Source organism: Oncorhynchus keta, unplaced genomic scaffold (assembly GCF_023373465.1).
Source record: "Oncorhynchus keta strain PuntledgeMale-10-30-2019 unplaced genomic scaffold, Oket_V2 Un_contig_1204_pilon_pilon, whole genome shotgun sequence".
NCBI classification, from domain to species: domain Eukaryota; kingdom Metazoa; phylum Chordata; class Actinopteri; order Salmoniformes; family Salmonidae; genus Oncorhynchus; species Oncorhynchus keta.
Window position 1 is genome coordinate 37,363 of NW_026277744.1, and position 25,138 is coordinate 62,500.

Sequence of the window (25,138 nt, forward strand, 5' to 3'; positions counted from 1 at the left end):
CTGGCTGACTAACTGATTGAGTGATCTGTCTACCTGCAGTGCTCTGTCCTCCCTGGCTAGTCTATCTGGCTGACTAACTGATTGAGTGATCTGTCTACCTGCAGTGCTCTGTCCTCCCTGGCTAGTCTATCTGGCTGACTAACTGATTGAGTGATCTGTCTACCTGCAGTGCTCTGTCCTCCCTGGCTAGTCTATCTGGCTGACTAACTGATTGAGTGATCTGACTACCTGCAGTGCTCTGTCCTCCCTGGCTAGTCTATCTGGCTGACTAACTGATTGAGTGATCTGACTACCTGCAGTGCTCTGTCCTCCCTGGCTAGTCTATCTGGCTGACTAACTGATTGAGTGATCTGACTACCTGCAGTGCTCTGTCCTCCCTGGCTAGTCTATCTGGCTGACTAACTGATTGAGTGATCTGACTACCTGCAGTGCTCTGTCCTCCCTGGCTAGTCTATCTGGCTGACTAACTGATTGAGTGATCTGTCTACCTGCAGTGCTCTGTCCTCCCTGGCTAGTCTATCTGGCTGACTAACTGATTGAGTGATCTGACTACCTGCAGTGCTCTGTCCTCCCTGGCTAGTCTATCTGGCTGACTAACTGATTGAGTGATCTGACTACCTGCAGTGCTCTGTCCTCCCTGGCTAGTCTATCTGGCTGACTAACTGATTGAGTGATCTGACTACCTGCAGTGCTCTGTCCTCCCTGGCTAGTCTATCTGGCTGACTAACTGATTGAGTGATCTGACTACCTGCAGTGCTCTGTCCTCCCTGGCTAGTCTATCTGGCTGACTAACTGATTGAGTGATCTGACTACCTGCAGTGCTCTGTCCTCCCTGGCTAGTCTATCTGGCTGACTAACTGATTGAGTGATCTGACTACCTGCAGTGCTCTGTCCTCCCTGGCTAGTCTATCTGGCTGACTAACTGATTGAGTGATCTGACTACCTGCAGTGCTCTGTCCTCCCTGGCTAGTCTATCTGGCTGACTAACTGATTGAGTGATCTGTCTACCTGCAGTGCTCTGTCCTCCCTGGCTAGTCTATCTGGCTGACTAACTGATTGAGTGATCTGACTACCTGCAGTGCTCTGTCCTCCCTGGCTAGTCTATCTGGCTGACTAACTGATTGAGTGATCTGACTACCTGCAGTGCTCTGTCCTCCCTGGCTAGTCTATCTGGCTGACTAACTGATTGAGTGATCTGACTACCTGCAGTGCTCTGTCCTCCCTGGCTAGTCTATCTGGCTGACTAACTGATTGAGTGATCTGACTACCTGCAGTGCTCTGTCCTCCCTGGCTAGTCTATCTGGCTGACTAACTGATTGAGTGATCTGTCTACCTGCAGTGCTCTGTCCTCCCTGGCTAGTCTATCTGGCTGACTAACTGATTGAGTGATCTGACTACCTGCAGTGCTCTGTCCTCCCTGGCTAGTCTATCTGGCTGACTAACTGATTGAGTGATCTGACTACCTGCAGTGCTCTGTCCTCCCTGGCTAGTCTATCTGGCTGACTAACTGATTGAGTGATCTGACTACCTGCAGTGCTCTGTCCTCCCTGGCTAGTCTATCTGGCTGACTAACTGATTGAGTGATCTGACTACCTGCACTGCTCTGTCCTCCCTGGCTAGTCTATCTGGCTGACTAACTGATTGAGTGATCTGACTACCTGCAGTGCTCTGTCCTCCCTGGCTGTCTATCTGGCTGACTAACTGATTGAGTGATCTGTCTACCTGCAGTGCTCTGTCCTCCCTGGCTAGTCTATCTGGCTGACTAACTGATTGAGTGATCTGACTACCTGCAGTGCTCTGTCCTCCCTGGCTAGTCTATCTGGCTGACTAACTGATTGAGTGATCTGACTACCTGCAGTGCTCTGTCCTCCCTGGCTAGTCTATCTGGCTGACTAACTGATTGAGTGATCTGACTACCTGCAGTGCTCTGTCCTCCCTGGCTAGTCTATCTGGCTGACTAACTGATTGAGTGATCTGTCTACCTGCAGTGCTCTGTCCTCCCTGGCTAGTCTATCTGGCTGACTAACTGATTGAGTGATCTGACTACCTGCAGTGCTCTGTCCTCCCTGGCTAGTCTATCTGGCTGACTAACTGATTGAGTGATCTGACTACCTGCAGTGCTCTGTCCTCCCTGGCTAGTCTATCTGGCTGACTAACTGATTGAGTGATCTGACTACCTGCAGTGCTCTGTCCTCCCTGGCTAGTCTATCTGGCTGACTAACTGATTGAGTGATCTGACTACCTGCAGTGCTCTGTCCTCCCTGGCTAGTCTATCTGGCTGACTAACTGATTGAGTGATCTGACTACCTGCAGTGCTCTGTCCTCCCTGGCTAGTCTATCTGGCTGACTAACTGATTGAGTGATCTGTCTACCTGCAGTGCTCTGTCCTCCCTGGCTAGTCTATCTGGCTGACTAACTGATTGAGTGATCTGACTACCTGCAGTGCTCTGTCCTCCCTGGCTAGTCTATCTGGCTGACTAACTGATTGAGTGATCTGACTACCTGCAGTGCTCTGTCCTCCCTGGCTAGTCTATCTGGCTGACTAACTGATTGAGTGATCTGTCTACCTGCAGTGCTCTGTCCTCCCTGGCTAGTCTATCTGGCTGACTAACTGATTGAGTGATCTGTCTACCTGCAGTGCTCTGTCCTCCCTGGCTAGTCTATCTGGCTGACTAACTGATTGAGTGATCTGACTACCTGCAGTGCTCTGTCCTCCTGGCTAGTCTATCTGGCTGACTAACTGATTGAGTGATCTGACTACCTGCAGTGCTCTGTCCTCCCTGGCTAGTCTATCTGGCTGACTAACTGATTGAGTGATCTGTCTACCTGCAGTGCTCTGTCCTCCCTGGCTAGTCTATCTGGCTGACTAACTGATTGAGTGATCTGTCTACCTGCAGTGCTCTGTCCTCCCTGGCTAGTCTATCTGGCTGACTAACTGATTGAGTGATCTGTCTACCTGCAGTGCTCTGTCCTCCCTGGCTAGTCTATCTGGCTGACTAACTGATTGAGTGATCTGTCTACCGGCAGTGCTCTGTCCTCCCTGGCTAGTCTATCTGGCTGACTAACTGATTGAGTGATCTGTCTACCTGCAGTGCTCTGTCCTCCCTGGCTAGTCTATCTGGCTGGCTGACTAACTGATTGAGTGATCTGACTACCTGCAGTGCTCTGTCCTCCCTGGCTAGTCTATCTGGCTGACTAACTGATTGAGTGATCTGACTACCTGCAGTGCTCTGTCCTCCCTGGCTAGTCTATCTGTCTGACTAACTGATTGAGTGATCTGACTACCTGCAGTGCTCTGTCCTCCCTGGCTAGTCTATCTGGCTGACTAACTGATTGAGTGATCTGTCTACCTGCAGTGCTCTGTCCTCCCTGGCTAGTCTATCTGGCTGACTAACTGATTGAGTGATCTGTCTACCTGCAGTGCTCTGTCCTCCCTGGCTAGTCTATCTGGCTGACTAACTGATTGAGTGATCTGACTACCTGCAGTGCTCTGTCCTCCCTGGCTAGTCTATCTGGCTGACTAACTGATTGAGTGATCTGACTACCTGCAGTGCTCTGTCCTCCCTGGCTAGTCTATCTGGCTGACTAACTGATTGAGTGATCTGACTACCTGCAGTGCTCTGTCCTCCCTGGCTAGTCTATCTGGCTGACTAACTGATTGAGTGATCTGACTACCTGCAGTGCTCTGTCCTCCCTGGCTAGTCTATCTGGCTGACTAACTGATTGAGTGATCTGTCTACCTGCAGTGCTCTGTCCTCCCTGGCTAGTCTATCTGGCTGACTAACTGATTGAGTGATCTGACTACCTGCAGTGCTCTGTCCTCCCTGGCTAGTCTATCTGGCTGACTAACTGATTGAGTGATCTGACTACCTGCAGTGCTCTGTCCTCCCTGGCTAGTCTATCTGGCTGACTAACTGATTGAGTGATCTGACTACCTGCAGTGCTCTGTCCTCCCTGGCTAGTCTATCTGGCTGACTAACTGATTGAGTGATCTGACTACCTGCAGTGCTCTGTCCTCCCTGGCTAGTCTATCTGGCTGACTAACTGATTGAGTGATCTGACTACCTGCAGTGCTCTGTCCTCCCTGGCTAGTCTATCTGGCTGACTAACTGATTGAGTGATCTGTCTACCTGCAGTGCTCTGTCCTCCCTGGCTAGTCTATCTGGCTGACTAACTGATTGAGTGATCTGACTACCTGCAGTGCTCTGTCCTCCCTGGCTAGTCTATCTGGCTGACTAACTGATTGAGTGATCTGACTACCTGCAGTGCTCTGTCCTCCCTGGCTAGTCTATCTGGCTGACTAACTGATTGAGTGATCTGACTACCTGCAGTGCTCTGTCCTCCCTGGCTAGTCTATCTGGCTGACTAACTGATTGAGTGATCTGACTACCTGCAGTGCTCTGTCCTCCCTGGCTAGTCTATCTGGCTGACTAACTGATTGAGTGATCTGTCTACCTGCAGTGCTCTGTCCTCCCTGGCTAGTCTATCTGGCTGACTAACTGATTGAGTGATCTGACTACCTGCAGTGCTCTGTCCTCCCTGGCTAGTCTATCTGGCTGACTAACTGATTGAGTGATCTGACTACCTGCACTGCTCTGTCCTCCCTGGCTAGTCTATCTGGCTGACTAACTGATTGAGTGATCTGACTACCTGCAGTGCTCTGTCCTCCCTGGCTAGTCTATCTGGCTGACTAACTGATTGAGTGATCTGACTACCTGCAGTGCTCTGTCCTCCCTGGCTAGTCTATCTGGCTGACCAACTGATTGAGTGATCTGACTACCTGCACTGCTCTGTCCTCCCTGGCTAGTCTATCTGGCTGACTAACTGATTGAGTGATCTGACTACCTGCAGTGCTCTGTCCTCCCTGGCTAGTCTATCTGGCTGACTAACTGATTGAGTGATCTGTCAACCTGCAGTGCTCTGTCCTCCCTGGCTAGTCTATCTGGCTGACTAACTGATTGAGTGATCTGACTACCTGCAGTGCTCTGTCCTCCCTGGCTAGTCTATCTGGCTGGCTGACTAACTGATTGAGTGATCTGACTACCTGCAGTGCTCTGTCCTCCCTGGCTAGTCTATCTGGCTGACTAACTGATTGAGTGATCTGTCTACCTGCAGTGCTCTGTCCTCCCTGGCTAGTCTATCTGGCTGACTAACTGATTGAGTGATCTGACTACCTGCAGTGCTCTGTCCTCCCTGGCTAGTCTATCTGGCTGACTAACTGATTGAGTGATCTGACTACCTGCAGTGCTCTGTCCTCCCTGGCTAGTCTATCTGGCTGACTAACTGATTGAGTGATCTGACTACCTGCAGTGCTCTGTCCTCCCTGGCTAGTCTATCTGGCTGACTAACTGATTGAGTGATCTGTCTACCTGCAGTGCTCTGTCCTCCCTGGCTAGTCTATCTGGCTGACTAACTGATTGAGTGATCTGTCTACCTGCAGTGCTCTGTCCTCCCTGGCTAGTCTATCTGGCTGACTAACTGATTGAGTGATCTGACTACCTGCAGTACTATGTCCTCCCTGGCTAGTCTATCTGGCTGACTAACTGATTGAGTGATCTGACTACCTGCAGTGCTCTGTCCTCCCTGGCTAGTCTATCTGGCTGACTAACTGATTGAGTGATCTGACTACCTGCAGTGCTCTGTCCTCCCTGGCTAGTCTATCTGGCTGACTAACTGATTGAGTGATCTGTCTACCTGCAGTGCTCTGTCCTCCCTGGCTAGTCTATCTGGCTGACTAACTGATTGAGTGATCTGTCTACCTGCAGTGCTCTGTCCTCCCTGGCTAGTCTATCTGGCTGACTAACTGATTGAGTGATCTGTCTACCTGCAGTGCTCTGTCCTCCCTGGCTAGTCTATCTGGCTGACTAACTGATTGAGTGATCTGACTACCTGCAGTGCTCTGTCCTCCCTGGCTAGTCTATCTGGCTGACTAACTGATTGAGTGATCTGACTACCTGCAGTGCTCTGTCCTCCCTGGCTAGTCTATCTGGCTGACTAACTGATTGAGTGATCTGACTACCTGCAGTGCTCTGTCCTCCCTGGCTAGTCTATCTGGCTGACTAACTGATTGAGTGATCTGTCTACCTGCAGTGCTCTGTCCTCCCTGGCTAGTCTATCTGGCTGACTAACTGATTGAGTGATCTGACTACCTGCAGTGCTCTGTCCTCCCTGGCTAGTCTATCTGGCTGACTAACTGATTGAGTGATCTGTCTACCTGCAGTGCTCTGTCCTCCCTGGCTAGTCTATCTGGCTGACTAACTGATTGAGTGATCTGTCTACCTGCAGTGCTCTGTCCTCCCTGGCTAGTCTATCTGGCTGACTAACTGATTGAGTGATCTGTCTACCTGCAGTGCTCTGTCCTCCCTGGCTAGTCTATCTGGCTGACTAACTGATTGAGTGATCTGTCTACCTGCAGTGCTCTGTCCTCCCTGGCTAGTCTATCTGGCTGACTAACTGATTGAGTGATCTGTCTACCTGCAGTGCTCTGTCCTCCCTGGCTAGTCTATCTGGCTGACTAACTGATCTGGCTGACTAACTGATTGAGTGATCTGTCTACCTGCAGTGCTCTGTCCTCCCTGGCTAGTCTATCTGGCTGACTAACTGATTGAGTGATCTGTCTACCTGCAGTGCTCTGTCCTCCCTGGCTAGTCTATCTGGCTGACTAACTGATTGAGTGATCTGTCTACCTGCAGTGCTCTGTCCTCCCTGGCTAGTCTATCTGGCTGACTAACTGATTGAGTGATCTGACTACCTGCAGTGCTCTGTCTTCCCTGGCTAGTCTATCTGGCTGACTAACTGATTGAGTGATCTGTCTACCTGCAGTGCTCTGTCCTCCCTGGCTAGTCTATCTGGCTGACTAACTGATTGAGTGATCTGTCTACCTGCAGTGCTCTGTCCTCCCTGGCTAGTCTATCTGGCTGACTAACTGATTGAGTGATCTGTCTACCTGCAGTGCTCTGTCCTCCCTGGCTAGTCTATCTGGCTGACTAACTGATTGAGTGATCTGTCTACCTGCAGTGCTCTGTCCTCCCTGGCTAGTCTATCTGGCTGACTAACTGATTGAGTGATCTGTCTACCTGCAGTGCTCTGTCCTCCCTGGCTAGTCTATCTGGCTGACTAACTGATTGAGTGATCTGTCTACCTGCAGTGCTCTGTCCTCCCTGGCTAGTCTATCTGGCTGACTAACTGATTGAGTGATCTGACTACCTGCACTGCTCTGTCCTCCCTGGCTAGTCTATCTGGCTGACTAACTGATTGAGTGATCTGACTACCTGCAGTGCTCTGTCTTCCCTGGCTAGTCTATCTGGCTGACTAACTGATTGAGTGATCTGACTACCTGCAGTGCTCTGTCCTCCCTGGCTAGTCTATCTGGCTGACTAACAGAAAAGTAAACGTATGAAAGAAAATGAAATAAAGAATGTTGCACACTCTATATACAGTATATCCCAATTATTTAATGGGTATTAATTACACCAATGTTTTGGGCATTATGCCCCTTCTGCAGGGACGCTACCGGAGACTAGTTTTAGATTTCTGACAGACTGACTACCCTCCCCTCGACTGTCCATGCCTGGCTGTTGCTATATCTTGTGACTGGAGACCTCAAGTCTCATATTCAAAAGCCATTAAGGCTGTATATGGATCACAAGTGTAAAAATGTAATGCCTCGGCTGTCCGAGGATATTTACTTTGGGAATAACGGAGGAGATCAGAATATGGTGAAGACATGACTTAATGGTCACAAGAGTATGACGATTAAACGTACAACATAAGGACACAAACTAATATATTAAGTAACTTATAAAGCATGTATAAACAGGTATAATGGCTTAATCATTAAAGTTATTACAATTTTGTAGCCTATATCTGACTGAAAAGTACCCTAAGAACAAACTTTCAGTGAAGCACATGCAACTCAACTGCTACGCAACACAAAAATGTACTACATTTAGGAAACGTTTTTGATAATACTTTGCAATAAGGTACACTTTCTAAAGCGTTTCTAATTATGTTATTCATGATTTATAATGCATTTACAAATGATTAAATAACCATTAATGTAGTTATAAACCCTTTAAACTCTATATGAATGGTACCCTATTGTAAAGAGTTTTTCCTTATATCTGACTGAAAATACTTCTCAAACCCACAGTGGAGCACACGTTACACAACATGTCAAAACAAGATCAAACAGAACACATTTAAGAAATAGTTTTAGCCTATACTGTATCTATCTGAAAGGCACCCTCAAATACTGTACTTCACAACCCACGGTATGAGTGGAGCACGTCACACATGAGTCATTTGTTGTCAGTCACTCCCTATTCCTAGACAGGAAGCAGAAAGCTGTTTCTAGATCACACAGAAGCATATCAACGTGCTGTCTAATCTATTTGACCTCCCTATAACTCATCCCTATAACTCACCCTTCAGAGTACAGCAAGCGGTTCTGCAGGTGTAGTTTACCTTTCACGTGCTGGTCCCAGTCCTGAAAACACACATCCAACCAAACCCAGTCAGATAGATAGACCCTGACTCGCTGAAAGCTATCCCCTACCTCCCCCTTTGAGCACAGCAACATTCCCCCCCTGTGTGTCTGGCCCTGATCATGGGTGGCTGGACTATAATTAAAGGAGCAACGACATGGAGCAGAGAGCAACTGCTTCTGGAGCAGCTACAGTTAGCCTGGTCTCAGATCTGTTTGTGCTGTAGAGCCAACTTGTCATGCCAATGGGATATATGAGACCCAAAGGAGTTGGCTAGACCACACAAACAGATCTGGGACCAGGCTAACTGTAGTTGGCTCTGTTTGGTAATGATGTTACAACCTGCACACCACAGTAAAACTAAACTGTTCCTCACACCCCTGTTCAAGGAACAGGCCATTTACAGTTCAGTTCACACACACTAATGAACTAGTAGTTGTTGAGCAAAGGATCTATTACAGAGCTTAACATTAGAAAGAGCAAGATGCTAAAGGGATTGAGTTCAATATTTACACCATAGAATCTACATGAACCTTCTTATGATGGGATAAAGGTCAGCCATTTTGGTCAGGAAGCAAACCATGGTTTGCCAGTGTTGTGATAAGATATTGTGTAAAATAATGAATTTGAAGAATTTATCTGCACTGTGTTTGTTAGCTAGCTAGCCAGACAGTTTTAGAGGAATGATTCCAATAATTATTCAAATGAACTGCCAATATGCCAACATTCCTTTCAAACAATGCAGTCAACCTACAGCCAGAGACTGGCTGAAATCAGTTGATGATAGGACTTAGACAAGTTGCAACAAGTACAGATTGTATCATATAATAGCACTCACAGCATTCCAAGAAAACTCAAATAGAGACATTAATGGTCTGTTTACATATATTTTTGTCACGCCCTGATCTGTTTCACCTGTCCTCATGCTTGTCTCCACCTCCTCCAGGTGTCGCCCCACTTCCCAATTATGTCCTGTGTATTTACACCTGTGTTCTCTGTCTGTTTGTTGCCAGTTCGTCTTGTTCTTTCAAGCTAACCAGCGTTTTCCTGTCAGCTCCTATCGTTTCCCAGCCTCTCTTTCCTTGTCCTCCTGGTTTTTGATCTCTGCTTGTCCTGACCCTGTACCCGCCTGCCTGACCTCTCTGCCTGTCCCTGACCCTGAGTCCGCCTGCCATCCTGTACCTTGGCCTTACCCTGGATCTTCGACCCCTGCCTGCCTTGACCTGTCTTTTCCTGCCACTGTTGCGGCAATAAACATTGTTACCTCGACAGTCTGCGCCTGGGTCTTACCTTGATTCCTGATTTTAGAGGCTATTTATACAGAAAATTGGCATAAAACCTGTATAAACAGTATATATAATTATATGACAATATTTTAGGTTGACAATACTTCTATTACACATTTTCCGATGTATCACACGCCTTACTTTTATTTTCCTGCATAATTAAAATCAGGATTATGCCTCTGCTGCCATTCATTCCAATCAGACTGGTTTGGATTTCTCCCTGACCAATATGGCTGCAATTTTCACTCCATTCTGGAACTTTGAGGGTTTATGTCATAGCCCCTCTAGTAAGTTAATAGGATCTCTATGGTTAACACACTACAGTACATGAACATTTAAACGCATTGATGATATATGTTCACTAGAATAAAACCATATGTTATCCCACATCGTCTATGCCTGCATCTCAGTTTCAAAGAGCAATACATTCTAATAGGAGTGTCACCAAGCTTGTTCAATGTAATTAAGTATTTCTCTAGTCCAGACTTTACAGGAAGTTACATGTTTCTCCACAGGAAGTGACATACTGTCCAATGGAAATGATATAATCCCCGTCCAGTGAGCTCCACCCACCTTGAGGTTATAGACCTTCTTCTCACAGATGGTGCACTGGTGGGGCAGGTGGGATGGCGTCACGGCGTGGAAGTCATTCAGCTGGTGAGGTTGGAGTTGTACGGAACCACCTGTAGACAGGGTCTCCTCTCCCCCCTGCAGGGGCTGCTTGTGGTATCCCACAAACCCCTTGGTGCCACCCATGCCTTCTCCGAACGAGGAAGTAATTTCCCCACCGCCGGAATTTAACTTGGGGTCAGAGGTTGGCTCCTCTGGATTGTACAGATCCTCTCTGGCACGGACTGGCTGCCCAGTCCCCCTCCATACTGTGGCAGTATTGGAAACCATGTCCAACCCTTTTCCCGCGTGGCTCATGTTACCTGGGCTTTTCCACTGCTGCTCATTAAAAGTGTTCTTGTTCTGATAGTTTTGATTCCCAACACTGAACCCAGCCTGTTGTTGTTGACTCTGACCATAGAAGTCAATCTGAAAGCCTTGGTTTGTACTCTTTGCCTGAGTCATGATTGGCACGTACTGTCCTTGTCCCTCTCCGGGTTCACTCAACGCCACCGACGTCCCCCCTGTGAAGCCATACTGGAGACGCCTATCCATATCTGAAGGGTATGTTGAGCCAGCTTTCTTGCCGTAGTCTGATCCACCATGCTGGTTGGCCTGTTGCTGCTGCTGTTGGTTCCCAGAAACACCCCCACCTCCGTAATGGTTCAGCCTCAGATTACCATGATTCTGGTTGAATCCGGCCCCTACTAAAGTCCCCAGGGCAGAGTTGGGGGGTGGCGGCGGTGGCGGCGGTGGCGGCGGTGGTGGAGGCAGTTGGAAGGCTAGGGCACTGGAGTGGAAACCACCACCAACTGCTTGGGGATTACTGACCATGGCCGAGGCGCGGAGCTGGTTGAAGAGGGGCTGGGACATGGCCACATTGGCAAGGACCTGATTGAGGGAGAAGATATATTCAAAAACATTAGTCTCGAAAACAGACAAAAAGTGTGAACACTTGAAACACTTGAAAAGTGTGTGAAAATAAGAGTTTGCATCTCAGAATAAAATTCCCAGATATGTAAATATAAGAAAACCAACCAACCCTGTTACAGACCTGATTGAGGAAATAAAAGTAAAATTGAGAAAATAAAAGCTTGCATTCCAAAGTACCAAAATAAAATACAGGCAAACCATTAAATTCTGTAACAGACCTGATTGAGGATGCTGGCTGCGTTTGCAGAGTTTGCGTTGCCCCCCACAGCACTCTGGGCCAGTTTAAGGCGGTGGAAGGTGAGCTGGGCCTGGAGCTGGGCTAGCTGGATACTGGCGGGTGTCAAGAGGAGCTGTGTGTTCTGGTGGTTCTGGTGGGTCCCACCCCCACCACTCAGCTGGCCCTGGACACCACCCACTGGCTGGGGCTTGTTATCATTGCCGTCGGACACGCTGGTGCTAGAAACAAACAGGGAAAAGATGGATGAGAAAATGTAAACAACCGTAGCTATAAAACACAGCTTTTAAACAGAGATTCAGGTCCCACTGTTTAAAACGAATAAATAAATACATTATGTAGCCTTAACATTTAGCTTCTGTGGAGGAACTACAATTCGTATCAGGATCATAGATCATTGCATTATAAAGGAACCAGTAGCAGTAGCAGCTTGTTTCGCACCAAGCGAATGGTTAAACGAGACAACAAAGTTTTGCAACCAGCTGTAGACATGAACACTTATCCACATACCCACATACCCAACACACAACCCCAGACCCTTCCCGGATGCAAACGCTTTTGACTGGGCCCTGTCCTTTCGTGTTCTGATGAATGTGCTCACATGCTGGCTAAATTTAGTATTTTGCACTATCAATCAAATCATATATAGAACCCCATGACTTGACATAGCCCAACCCGACCAACCATCAGCCCTGATCCAACACTCTAGAACTAGAAGGCGAGAGACCAATTGGATTAGGGGTGGGCAAGGTCCCAAGAGAAAGTTGTTTTAGACATTGATGGACACAGCAGCCATGTTGTTTTCTCACATACATGAAGGTCTATAGCGCCACATAAGGGGCATTTTGTTTGTGAAACGTAACAACACAGCTTCTTCACAGGGTTAGCGTCTGCTGGGTTCAAATTGTGAAATATGGACAAGAGACTAATGTAGATATTTAGATCTTTGTGGTTTTGTTCGGAACACGGAGAAGCAACTGAATCTTTGTGAGGATTAGCACCTCTTGGTTTGTGGTGCTACTGGCTTGTAGAGTTGTCATATGGTCTTACGAAGAGGTACGTTTCCACACCATAAAGTCATCACGTCAGTGCTGTCGCTAAATTAGACATCAGTTATATTATAGACCACGGGGTGGATTTTGTTATTGACATTTAACCATTTTCACAACCGATCACATTTGAACAATCATATGCCATCACTATTCCATAGATTATTCAAAGAATATTTTTTCCATAGTATTAGGCTACTCTTTATTTCACAAAATAGTCTAACATCATACACAGTTATAGTGCACCTGCAACTTACATTTTTTAGAGACATCTTGATATTAGCATACTGTATTACACACTTCTGATAGTACACATGTCCCTCTGTGACTTAATTCAAACTTGGACAATTAACCGCTTTGACTTAACGGTCACAAGATGACCTCATATTGACATCCTCATACAGTATTACTGTGTATATCATATCACTATGACTTTGGTCTTACATGGTACATGCTACTGTATAACATCATCATACTTTGTTTGCACCGTGGCACCAGAGCTTCGTGTTAAATTACATACTAGCTTGTACTGAGGCTAAGACTTTAGGACCCCACAGCAGCTGCCCTTTTAATTGCCTGTCTGTCTTTTCATCCTGGCAACACCACCACACGCTGTAGTAGTATACGTAGCCATCTTAAACAGTCCTGCTTTACGGCCTGCACGCTGTTAAACCACACAAACAACAACTGCCCCGGTTGCCCCTCGTTGTCCTTCTGTTAGCTGAGATTGAAGTGCCAGTAATGTCACAATGATACCCTCTGTCTCAGTCAGAACAGACCAGACTATAGGCCTAGCTGCCCAGATCAGATGAAGCTGTTTATGTCATGTCACCCAGTAAACGGATAAAGACTGTGATTGTCACTGTATAGGTGGATAAGCACAGTGACTTGTGCTAGAGCATAGGACAATATGAGAGGTGATTTATAAATACAGGTTTATAAAGGAAGCAAGGAAGCAAAAAGATTGAATAACTTAAAATACTTTGCAGCATATTGTTGTCTTTCCACAAGATGCTTTGAGCACCAATACCAATATGTACTTTATTTAAAATCTACATAAGTAAGTGTTGAACTAGATCTCTTGGACACTTGACAGGGTGGTCAGCCCCCTGTGCTGCATGTTGTACACACTCTTATCAGTACAAGCACGCTGATGGATCATATAAACACTGCCGCAGCCGATGACTCGCTGCTAAAAATACTAGTCTCTCATCTGTTCTGACACACAGCCCTTAATAGACAAATATGGCCTCGGCTCTTACTGAGGCATCTGGCTCTGAGTAGAGCAGACCTGGGTCCAAATAGTATTTGGTTCTTTCAAATGATTGAGCTGGCGTAATGGGACCAATGGAATAGTCCCAAAAGTTCAAACCCTGCCCACCTGGCATTCAGGGCCAAGCTCAATCAAACGGCCAAAGTATTTTAAAGACAGAAAGTACTATTTGAACCGAGGTCTGGCTCGCTGAGTGCTGCTGGCCAGGCCACTTCAGACCTGTCCAGATCTTGTAATACGAAACAGATTTAGTAGTAGAGGTACAGATCCATGGATGCATCTCAAATTGCACTTTATTTTCTATATACTACTACTTTTTACAATGGGCCCTCTTAAAAGTAGCTTTCTACATTTATTTTATTTTATTTTATTTAACCTTTATTTAACTAGGCAAGTCAGTTAAGAACAAATTCTTATTTACAATGAGGGCCTACCCATAGGGAATAGAGTGCCATTTAAGACTCAGGTTTCAAGTCGTCCCGGACAGTAATTTATTAATTCAAATCAGGTGGTGGGATATTGGAGCGTAATATGATAAGGCATCATTAGATGCCCCCTGAAGAATGTGTGTGTGTGTCTGCCTGTCATTCAATCGTTAATTAATTCAAACCAGGTGTTAGGGTTATTGGAGCGTGATCTGATAATAGATCATTAGATGTGCTCTAAAGGATTCGGGGCCTTTACACCAATCAGAGATGGATACAGTGTATATTACACTGACTGATGACAATATCAATGTCACACTGAATTTCTCTGGAGCGATCCTCAGCTGAAGATGACTCTATATATGGTAAGTTGCTCTTATACCTGTGTATTAACTAAAGCAACAACGCTGTATTAAATAGTACCTAAGTAATTGCATTATAATTGCGTTAAACATGTTTTTTTATTAGAGGAATAAACTGTTGCTTTTAAAAAAACACTGAGTCTCCTGTTGTTTTGCTAATGACCTTGTAACTGACTAGACTATTAGGCCCAAATTCTTGTCTGAGGTCCTATTGTGTGTCTGCTGTCTGCTGGGAATCTCTTACCATGTCATAAATGCTGGGCCCAGTCTCCTATACGCCAGAAAAAGACTCTCGCACACACAGGGTGACGTCATTGCTGCCTTAGCTTATGTCACCACGGTTCAACAAGCTCAACCTTGAGTTCATAGTTGAAGGTGTTCGGTTTTAGAAACACAATAACGATGTAGGGGGTGAGCTATTATAGAATTAAGATCTCATAAATCACTATATCAGAGACAACATTGTGAATTAATATAATACAGAAATACATCCCAAATACAAATTATTAGTCAGCCATAACAATATTAGCAATATTCAATCCTATACATATAATTCAATCAAATCAGACTAGTTTTAACTGTGGTATTTGTCATGTTCTCGTGTGAAACTATTTCATGCTCCTGTTTTTAATGGTGTAACAATGTGGACGGGACGGTGTTGTGCTGTGGGTCTGGTCACATGCTTCATCATTAACTAGTAGTAGTTATTATAAGCAGGGAAGGGAGGAGAGCTCCCTGGCATTGTTATACTGCATACAGGTGTTGGATCTTATTTCACCAGTATTGTCAAAACAAAATAATATATGGTAATATATGGTAACGTGATAATATGTTAAACGTTGGAAATGTAGTTCATATAAGCAGTCATTTAAAGAAACAGCACACTAATAATGTTAAGGATGTCAAATTGCCATAAAGTGTATGTGTTTAAAAACAACAATATAGTCACTATTTTGTTATTCATTTGAATTGGGTTGTTTCTCTCACTATGCTGAGAGACCATATTGCCGTCTAACTTGTTTTCTAACAATAATAATAATATATTTGCTAATTTTCCGTTTACAATTTTATTCATAGAAAATGTGCAGTAATTTAAATAAATGAAAAATAGACATACTTGTATTTGTGCTGCTGCTATAACACACATATTATACATTTTATAAAGTTTATATAAAAGTATATTGTTTAATTATGTATTTTATTTAAGTATATGTCCACATTTGTTAACATATACTTAAGTTATATGTATTTAACTTATACTTACTGTATACACTGTGTGTTTCAAAACATTAGGAACACCTGCTTTTTCCATGTTCCCTGTGGAACGCTTTTGACACCTTGTAGAGTCAATGCCCGGACAAATTGAGGCTGGTCTGAGCGCAAAACGAATGGGGTGCAACTATTAGGAATGTGTTCTTAATGTTTTCTACACAGTGTATGTTATAAGTATAATTATAATAGTGTATGTTTTGGATAAAAGCATGATAGGAACAAGGGCATTCAAATGGGTTGATTATTATTGTTTCCCACACATACTGTTGGGTTCTACTTCATTCAATAACTTACATTTACACAAGGAACAGTTTATGTATTATGAAACACAAATTATTTTAATGTATTTATTTATTATGAAACATTAATTATTTGTCCGAAACAACGCTTCAAGCAAATGTGTTACTAGCAAAATTGCATATTGTTGTGTAGAAGATACTGTATACATTAATGCTACTCACAAATTCAAACAAATTCTTAATGAATCATTCTAAATGAACAAAAACAAACACAATCCAGCAAAAGTAAGTCCCTCTATCTAGGCTCCCGACTTTCCTTCTCTCTCTCCCTTGTTCCCTCTTTCCTCTCATGCAACACAAGACACTATTTGGAGCAGCTGGTTCCCTCTCCTCTGTGTGTATAACCAATTTGTCATGATCAGACTTCTCACCAACATTCAAACACACAGTCCCCCTCTCCTCTGCAGCCTGATAGATGACTGACTAACCATTACCACCCTTTTCTGTTATGTGACTGTCTCAAAGCCCAATGAGTGTTGACTCCATAACAAATGAAGACAGAGTAGCTTTGCCGTGTAGCATGTCTCCATAATGGACTCTGTAACTTACACTACGTGCATATATGGTACATTGCTAGTAAATACAGTATATGTGTATGGCTGTATGTATGGAGTGTGTGCATGTATGGCGCATTACAAGAACGTACTATACGTAGCCTGCATGTTGGGGATTGCTTTTCTAGGAACATAGTATGGATATAGCACATACATATTTTAAATGAATAGAAACAGTATATATTAATTAGCTCAATATATTATTGACACTATATTTTAGTCTCACGCTGAAAGATTTGTCTTTAAGCCAAGTGTTCCTGCTGAAAATATTAACACGCACTTGAACTTGAATGAATATGTAAGAACTGAAACAGTAAATTGAACAGACTTAGGGAGAAGGAGATATGATATGAATTAATCGTATGTCCAAACAAATAAAATAATGATCTTATATTAGTAGTGCAATAAAAAATGCTAGGGATAAATCTTCATGTTGATTCATTGAATAATTAAAAAGGACACCAATTGCATAATTTGATAAATAAATCTGAACTAAATCATTTGAACACATTATTTGTGGACAAAAGTCAAACTAGCAAAATAAATTCGAAACCTATCTGAAACAAACTCAAAATCACTCCCACTTTCCAACAAATGCCAAAACCCCCAGTGTCTACCAGTAAGTCATCAGACATAGTAAACCAAGTCCAATATTCAGATATAAGTCCATATTGTTTGGACATAAGCAGGGTTCCTCAACCAGTCCCATACAAGAGATCCATTGTTCCTTCCACACAACACTTAGAACCTAGAAGACTTCTGAAGACATCAAAGAGAACCCTTCATCATAAAGTTCTACACACCAAATAGGCCAAGTCCCGCTAGCTTTATGAGAGGAAATATACTACTTAACTGGACCCTAAGGTGCCGAGTGAGTGAAGCAATTTAGGGAGCACAGTTCAAAAGTGAAAATTGTGTGGAACAAGACGGCCCATGCTTTCCCCAACCAATTCAAATCAAATGTATTTATAAAGCCCTTTTTACAACAGCAGATGTGCCAAAATGCTTATACAGAAACCCAGCCTAAAACTGGGCGCTACAACCCACCACTACACACCCCTGTACAACACAACGAGCCTACAGAGAGCTATCAATCTGTACAACACAACGAGCCTACAGAGAGCTATCAATCTGTACAACACAATGAGCCTACAGAGAGCTATCAATCTGTACAACACAATGAGCCTACAGAGATCTATCAATCTGTACAACACAATGAGCCTACAGAGATCTATCAATCTGTACAACACAATGAGCCTACAGAGATCTATCAATCTGTACAACACAATGAGCCTACAGAGATCTATCAATCTGTACAACACAATGAGCCTACAGAGATCTATCAATCTGTACAACACAATGAGCCTACAGAGAGCTATCAATCTGTACAACACAATGAGCCTACAGAGAGAGCTACTATCAACAATGAGCCTGTCAATCAACACAATGAGCCGACAGAGATCTATCAATCTGTACAACACAATGAGCCTACAGAGATCTATCAATCTGTACAACACAATGAGCCTACAGAGAGCTATCAATCTGTACAACACAACGAGCCGACAGAGAACTATCAATCTGTACAACACAGGCTTGACCCTATACTCCTATACTCCTATACTCCTATACTCCTATACTCCTATACTCAACAGAGCCGTCTCCAGTCTCAGAAACACCCCCGGAGGAACAGAAAAGTCACACCAACCTGGAGCAACGGTTGCACTGTAGGAGTCCTCTCTATGTTACACCCCACTAGCAGCTACTGTAGTTACGTTATGACCTACGTCTAGTGGCTGAGGAGGCATGAGACTTGCTTACTGCCCGTCTCTCTACTAGCACTGTCACTAACTGTACACCAACTCCACCACCCCAACCCTTTCCTATGTAGTTAAAGTTAACTCCACCACTACACCCCTGCCCTTGAGAGTGCACTGACTCTATAGTCTAACACACTGCCCTGTGAGTCCCTGTATGAGAGTGCACTAACTCTATAGTCCAACACACTGCCCTGTGAGTCCCTGTATGAGAGTGCACTGACACTATAGTCCAACACACTGCCCTGTGAGTCCCTGAGAGTGAACTATCAATCTGTACAACACAATGAGTCTAACACACTACCCAATGAGCCTACAGAGTCCCTGAGAGTGCACTGACACTATAGTCCAACACACTGCCCTGTGAGTCCCTGTATGAGAGTGCACTGACACTATAGTCTAACACACTGCCCTGTGAGTCCCTGTGATGAGAGTGCACTGACACTATAGTCCAACACACTGCCCTGTGAGTCCCTGTATGAGAGTGCACTGACTCTATAGTCCAACACACTGCCCTGTGAGTCCGTATGAGAGTGCACTGTATGACTATAGTCAACACACTGCCCTGTGAGTCCCTGTACAACACAATGAGAGTACTGAGAACTATAGTCCAACACACTGCCCTGTGAGTCCCTGTATGAGAGTGCACTGACACTATAGTCCAACACACTGCCCTGTGAGTCCCTGTATGAGAGTGCACTGACACTATAGTCCAACACACTGCCCTGTGAGTCCCTGTATGAGAGTGCACTGACTCTATAGTCCAACACACTGCCCTGTCCCTGTATGAGAGTGTCTATAGTCCAACACACTGCCCTGTGAGTCCCTGTATGAGAGTGCACTGACTCTATAGTCCAACACACTGCCCTGTGAGTCCCTGTATGAGAGTGCACTGACACTATAGTCCAACACACTGCCCTGTGAGTCCCTGTATGAGCACTGCACTGTCAACACACTATGAGTCCTGTACAACACAATGAGAACACACTGCCCTGTGAGTCCCTGTATGAGAGTGCACTGACTCTATAGTCCAACACACTGCCCTGTGAGTCCCTGTATGAGAGTGCACTGACACTATAGTCAACAACACACTGCAATGAGCCTACAGAGAACTACAATCTGTACAAGCCTGTGAGTCCCTGTATGAGAGTGCACTGACACTATAGTCCAACACACTGCCCTGTGAGTCCCTGTATGAGAGTGTGAGTCCCTGTCAGAGAACCCTGTGAGTCCCTGTATGAGAGTGCACTGACTCTATAGTCCAACACACTGCCCTGTGAGTCCCTGTATGAGAGTGCACTGACACTATAGTCCAACACACTGCCCTGTGAGTCCCTGTATGAGAGTGCACTGACACTATAGTCCAACACACTGCCCTGTGAGTCCCTGTATGAGAGTGCACTGACACTATAGTCCAACACACTGCCCTGTGAGTCCCTGTATGAGAGTGCACTGACTCTATAGTCCAACACACTGCCCTGTGAGTCCCTGTATGAGAGTGCACTGACTCTATAGTCCAACACACTGCCCTGTGAGTCCCTGTATGAGAGTGCACTGAGTCCCTGTGAGTCCCTGAGAGTGCACTGACACTATAGTCCAACACACTGCCCTGTGAGTCCCTGTATGAGAGTGCACTGACACTATAGTCTAACACACTGCCCTGTGAGTCCCTGTATGAGAGTGCACTGACACTATAGTCCAACACACTGCCCTGTGAGTCCCTGTATGAGAGTGCACTGACTCTATAGTCTAACACACTGCCCTGTGAGTCCCTGTATGAGAGTGCACTGACTCTATAGTCTAACACACTGCCCTGTGAGTCCCTGTATGAGAGTGCACTGACACTATAGTCCAACACACTGCCCTGAGTCCCCTGTGAGTGCCCTATAGTCCAACACACTGCCCTGTGAGTCCCTGTATGAGAGTGCACTGACACTATAGTCCAACACACTGCCCTGAGTCCCTGTATGAGAGTGCACTGAGAGTCCAACACACTGCCCTGTGAGTCCCTGTATGAGAGTGCACTGACTCTATAGTCCAACACACTGCCCTGTGAGTCCCTGTATGAGAGTGCACTGACACTATAGTCCAACACACTGCCCTGTGAGTCCCTGTATGAGAGTGCACTGACTCTATAGTCCAACACACTGCCCTGTGAGTCCCTGTATGAGAGTGCACTGACTCTATAGTCCAACACACTGCCCTGTGAGTCCCTGTATGAGAGTGCACTGACTCTATAGTCCAACACACTGCCCTGTGAGTCCCTGTATGAGAGTGCACTGACTCTATAGTCCAACACACTGCCCTGTGAGTCCCTGTATGAGAGTGCACTGACTCTATAGTCCAACACACTGCCCTGTGAGTCCCTGTATGAGAGTGCACTGACTCTATAGTCCAACACACTGCCCTGTGAGTCCCTGTATGAGAGTGCACTGACTCTATAGTCTAACACACTGCCCTGTGAGTCCCTGTATGAGAGTGCACTAACTCTATAGTCCAACACACTGCCCTGTGAGTCCCTGTATGAGAGTGCACTGACTCTATAGTCTAACACACTGCCCTGTGAGTCCCTGTATGAGAGTGCACTGACACTATAGTCCAACACACTGCCCTGTGAGTCCCTGTATGAGAGTGCACTGACTCTATAGTCCAACACACTGCCCTGTGAGTCCCTGTATGAGAGTGCACTGACTCTATAGTCCAACACACTGCCCTGTGAGTCCCTGTATGAGAGTGCACTGACTCTATAGTCCAACACACTGCCCTGTGAGTCCCTGTATGAGAGTGCACTGACACTATAGTCTAACACACTGCCCTGTGAGTCCCTGTATGAGAGTGCACTGACTCTATAGTCCAACACACTGCCCTGAGTCCCTGTATGAGAGTGCACTGACTCTATAGTCCAACACACTGCCCTGTGAGTCCCTGTATGAGAGTGCACTGACTCTATAGTCCAACACACTGCCCTGTGAGTCCCTGTATGAGAGTGCACTGACACTATAGTCCAACACACTGCCCTGTGAGTCCCTGTATGAGAGTGCACTGACTCTATAGTCCAACACACTGCCCTGAGTCCCTGTATGAGAGTGCACTGACACTATAGTCCAACACACTGCCCTGTGAGTCCCTGTATGAGAGTGCACTGACACTATAGTCCAACACACTGCCCTGTGAGTCCCTGTATGAGAGTGCACTGACTCTATAGTCCAACACACTGCCCTGTGAGTCCCTGTGAGTCCCCTATGAGAGTGCACTGACTCTATAGTCCAACACACTGCCCTGTGAGTCCCTGTATGAGAGTGCACTGACACTATAGTCTAACACACTGCCCTGTGAGTCCCTGTATGAGAGTGCACTGACTCTATAGTCCAACACACTGCCCTGAGTCCCTGTATGAGAGTGCACTGACACTATAGTCCAACACACTGCCCTGTGAGTCCCTGTATGAGAGTGCACTGACACTATAGTCCAACACACTGCCCTGTGAGTCCCTGTATGAGAGTGCACTGACTCTATAGTCCAACACACTGCCCTGTGAGTCCCTGTATGAGAGTGCACTGACTCTATAGTCCAACACACTGCCCTGTGAGTCCCTGTATGAGAGTGCACTGACTCTATAGTCCAACACACTGCCCTGTGAGTCCCTGTATGAGAGTGCACTGACTCTATAGTCCAACACACTGCCCTGTGAGTCCCTGTATGAGAGTGCACTGACTCTATAGTCCAACACACTGCCCTGTGAGTCCCTGTATGAGAGTGCACTGACTCTATAGTCCAACACACTGCCCTGTGAGTCCCTGTATGAGAGTGCACTGACTCTATAGTCCAACACACTGCCCTGTGAGTCCCTGTATGAGAGTGCACTGAGTCCAACACACTGTGTCCCAGTGCACTGACACTATAGTCCAACACACTGCCCTGTGAGTCCCTGTATGAGAGTGCACTGACACTATAGTCCAACACACTGCCCTGTGAGTCCCTGTATGAGAGTGCACTGACTCTATAGTCCAACACACTGCCCTGTGAGTCCCTGTATGAGAGTGCACTGACTCTATAGTCCAACACACTGCCCTGTGAGTCCCTGTATGAGAGTGCACTGACTCTATAGTCCAACACACTGCCCTGTGAGTCCCTGTATGAGAGTGCACTGACACTATAGTCCAACACACTGCCCTGTGAGTCCCTGTATGAGAGTGCACTGACACTATAGTCCAACACACTGCCCTGTGAGTCCCTGTATGAGAGTGCACTGACTCTATAGTCCAACACACTGCCCTGTGAGTCCCTGTATGAGAGTGCACTGACACTATAGTCCAACACACTGCCCTGTGAGTCCCTGTATGAGAGTGCACTGACAGTGCCCACTGACACTATAGTCCAACACACTGCCCTGTGAGTCCCTGTATGAGAGTGCACTGACACTATAGTCCAACACACTGCCCTGTGAGTCCCTGTATGAGAGTGCACTGACACTATAGTCCAACACACTGCCCTGTGAGTCCCTGTATGAGAGTGCACTGACACTATAGTCTAACACACTGCCCTGTGAGTCCCTGTATGAGAGTGCACTAACTCTATAGTCCAACACACTGCCCTGTGAGTCCCTGTATGAGAGTGCACTGACTCTATAGTCCAACACACTGCCCTGTGAGTCCCTGTATGAGAGTGGTTTTTATTTACCACCAGATGTATTGGGAGAGATGGGGGCCATTTTGAAGGTCAACTCTACTATGATTCCACTATGACAAAAAAATACAGTATTTAGAAAATATGTATATTTTATAGGTTTAAAATAAATTATATTTAAATGACTTAGCTGTTGCAAGGTAATATCATGTGAATGATAAGACATCTAAATACATAAAACAAAAGCAAAAATGTCTTCTTCTAAAACACAACAGATATTTTAGATAGAAGCTGGAATATCGGGTCGGTTAAATATAGTATTTTTAAAGGTGCATTACCTTTATAACATATATGAAAATAATTATTAGGTGATATGTTCAACTCGGCTTTCTCATACTTAAATAACGTTTCATCCACATCTATTCGCCTAGGTAGGCGCGCGCACACACACACGCACACGCACACTGACAATTATATTGAGAATTATATGAATATTTTACCCTAAGGTACATTTATAATAGGAAACATTTAGCAACATGTTTAACAACACAAAGCCTATCCTAACTGGATATATCAACACACGCCAATGACCGTAATGAGAGATTGCTTTCCCATAACGTTTTCTTTGCACACATTAAAAACAGCTGCAGGTATGCTGATAATTTGCTTGAATAAATAGTTTCTTTCTATTCTTCTACCTATTATTGTTATTATTATTTTTTTACAAAGAACCCATTTCATTAACAAAATATTTCGAACGGCTTTATGAATTATTAGGTGTTAAAACGGTATGTTTACTGACAATGTCGTAATGATTTTGTAACAGCTACATAGGCCTACTTCCTCGATCTATTTTTGCACCAAAAAAGAATGTTCACAACATCGTATAGATTGTGTATTTGAATTTGAATTTGACATCGAAGGAATACTACGGCATCTTCAAATGTGTTTAATGAAGATATTTTGTTTAATCAATTTTCCTAGGCTATTCAGAATCAGATAAATGTCCACAAGCAAATTAATGAAAGTAAATTAATAGGCCAACATTAACTTTAATTAAGCTGTAAAGTTTCATAGCATGTTTGGATAATGTTTGATATAGTCTGTTGTGTAAAATGCATAGCCTACGCTATTATAACAAAGAAGAAGACTAAACATAATTAATAAGAAGCCTACGACACAGATTTAACAACGTTAGCAAATGCGAACAATATAGGCTATTTAAATCAATTAACTTTTCTCCAACTTGTTCAGCTATTTGAAGAAAAAATGTACAATTTGTTTTCTGCCTTTTAGTCACCAGATAGCATCATTCTACCTCATGTTTGTCAACACTGTAATTCTCAAAACTCAACATAAAGATCTAAATCAAATTCGCCCGATATTTGAAACACTTCCCACTTCGGACGACTTGGTCTAATATCCTGTTAATATATCCTTATTATGCATTAATACAAATTATGATTGGGCCAAACCTCGAATCAATCAACTGTAGGCCTACTTTATTTACATGCGGATAGTTCATTTGGTGACATCTCGCCGCTTTTGCGCATTGGTTTCCAGCTCTCATAAAGATAAGCATTTTACCTAAACTCCCAGGCATCCTATTCTCTGTGAGGTGCCAATACAACAGATTTACATCCCCTCCATCTGTTGCAGTTTAGCTCGGGGCGGCCCATCCGGGGGAGAGAGAGAACAAACTGCTTTTAGTGAGCCTATCTCCAACTTATTTTAAAAGTCCGGAACAGGACATGACTGGGCCAAAATGTTCGGCCCTAAATTCAGTGCACCGTGCAACACGGTTCTTTCCACCGAGTTTCTCTCAGGACAGCAGCCTACAAGGTGACTCCTGTGACCTACAGGTAAACTCCCCATCTCGCTGACCGTAAATATCATTCAGGGAGCATCCATTTGA

The 25,138-nt window shown here is 45.1% G+C and overlaps 1 protein-coding gene and 1 long non-coding RNA gene across 2 annotated transcripts in view; both read right to left on the bottom strand.

Annotated features, from left to right (window-relative positions):
* rbm20 (RNA binding motif protein 20) overlaps positions 1-25,138 on the bottom strand; it is a 92,255-nt gene that overhangs the window by 29,891 nt on the left and 37,226 nt on the right. Inside the window, 3 exon segments of the mRNA XM_052500851.1 lie at positions 8,427-8,488; positions 10,346-11,272; positions 11,533-11,770. Of these exon segments, the coding sequence (XP_052356811.1) occupies positions 8,427-8,488; positions 10,346-11,272; positions 11,533-11,770 (1,227 nt within the window).
* Positions 2,754-8,418, bottom strand: LOC127917795 (uncharacterized). Its single transcript, XR_008097708.1, has 3 exons — positions 7,207-8,418; positions 4,586-5,044; positions 2,754-3,155 (listed from the first exon to the last, which is right to left on the bottom strand). It is a non-coding gene; the product is annotated as an uncharacterized LOC127917795 (long non-coding RNA).